General features: G+C 31.7%; 1 protein-coding gene across 1 annotated transcript in view; it reads left to right on the top strand.

Moving 5' to 3' along the window:
* Positions 1-2,011, top strand: part of AHI1 (Abelson helper integration site 1) — a 224,554-nt gene that overhangs the window by 72,278 nt on the left and 150,265 nt on the right. The window contains 1 exon segment of the mRNA XM_012665175.1: positions 1,020-1,138. Within this exon segment, the coding sequence (XP_012520629.1) occupies positions 1,020-1,138 (119 nt within the window).

The raw sequence follows: 2,011 nt of genomic DNA, 5'->3' as shown, positions 1-2,011 counted from the left end.
TTTTATGTCATCTTTGGAGAACTGTCTATTCAGATCTTTTGCCTATTTTTAAATCAGATTGTTTTTCCACTATTGAGTTATGTGAATTCTTCATAAATTTTGAATATTAACTCCTTATTAGATATATGGCTTGAAAATACTTTTTCCCAATCCATAGGCTGCCATTTCATTTTGTTTCTTTTGCTGTACAGAAACTTTTTAGTTTGTTGTAGTCCTGTTTGTTTATTTTTGCCTTTGTAGCCTGAGCTTTTGGTAGGATATCTGAAAATTATTGCCAAGAGTAGACCAATATCCAGTGTTTCCTTTGTTTTCTTCTAGGAGTTGTATAGTTTCTGGTCTCACATTTAGATCTTTTATCCATTTTAAGTTGATTTTTATATATGGTATAAGACAAGGGTCCAATTTAATTGTCTTGGTAATTCTTCTCATGCAAGGCTTGTGCAGGCAGGTTTTCCTTGAGTGTTTATGTCCTTTTTGACATCCTTAGTTGAGTATCTTGTTTAGCTGATCAAATAACTATAAACAACCCCACCTAAAATTACAGATTAAATTAAATGATTTCAGAGTAAGGTGTTGATAGCACACCTTTTTCAAGACAAGTGAAAGTGTATGAAGAAAAAATCTGAGACTGGAATAGAACTTGAAAGTTAATTCCACATTTAGTTTTGAATTTATAAAAATTGGAAGCTTTCTTATATGATGTTAAATAGAAAATACAATGTTAGAAGATGTGTTAGTGCCTTCTTGTTTGAGACTCACTAAATTTTGGGAAAGTGAATATACTACAAAAATACAAGCTAATTAATTGCAGCATTACATAACAACACAAAAATACAGTTTGTCAGCTTTATTTTCAACCCTAAACTGACATTTCTTGGAATGCTTTTGCTAACAATTATGAAGCCTCCTATGTGGCAGGATTGAAAATGGCATTTTAAAATTAATTTTATACTCAAGAAACAGGTTTAACATTAGAAAAACTGTAGTAGTGGTTTATGATTTTTTCTTTATGATTTCAGGAAATTAAAGGAACTGAGTTTAAGGGGGTTCCAATAAGTTATTTGGAGGTTCATCCCAATGGAAAACGTTTGTTAATCCATACCAAAGACAGTACTTTGAGAATTATGGATCTCCGGATGTAAGTATATTTCAGTATTGACAGGATGAGTACCCACAGAATAAGGAATGAATTAAATCGTATTTATAAAATGCAGCAATGGTTCTCAGGCAATTTTGCCTCCTCTGGGGACATCTGGTAGTATCTGGAGACATTTTTGATGTTGCTTGTATTATCTAATGGGTAAAGAAAAGATACTGCTAAACATACTACAGCTCATAGGATAACCCCCCCAAAATGAAGAATTATATGGCCCAAAATATGAATAGTTCTGACACTGAAATGTAGTCAGTTGCTTTTATATTCACAATTAAAAGGAAGAAACTAATATTTTCAACAGTGATACTGATAGTATCTCTATGATACTGATATAGTATTATGATATAATATCATAACTGAAGGAGAGGGCTTTTGATTAATACATCCCTATTTTTCTTACTTGTTTTGTTTCTAAATAAAGGCAAATGTAGAGAAATATCCGTAATGTAAAAGGCAGAAGCAGAGTCCTGGGAAAACCAGCATGGACTTGTAGTGTGCTTTTTGTTTTGATGTAAAGAGTTCCTATAAAACAAATAAGAGAAAGCTATTTTATCAGATTTTTAAATTGTATTTAGAAAGGCTAATGTGGTGATTTATATTAGTTTAATTCTGTAAGTATCTTTTTAGGGTTAACTATTAAGCCCTTCAATATTTATGTAGAACGATTCAAGACACTGGCATGGGTGTTGTGGGAGAATGATAAGCAGGATTACGCTATCAGTTTATCATCTAGTTACATACCTTCAATATAAAACAAAAACATTTAATTAGGTTAAAATGTAAGCTCTTGTATGACTGGAAGTTGCTTATTCTTTTCTCTATACATATCATCCATGCCACGCCTGGCAGATAATA

Source organism: Propithecus coquereli, unplaced genomic scaffold (assembly GCF_000956105.1).
Source record: "Propithecus coquereli isolate 6110/MARCELLA unplaced genomic scaffold, Pcoq_1.0 Scaffold98, whole genome shotgun sequence".
In the NCBI taxonomy this organism is placed as follows: Eukaryota; Metazoa; Chordata; class Mammalia; order Primates; family Indriidae; genus Propithecus; species Propithecus coquereli.
The sequence above is the reverse complement of the archived record's forward strand: the minus strand, read 5'-3'. Positions and strand labels throughout refer to the sequence as shown.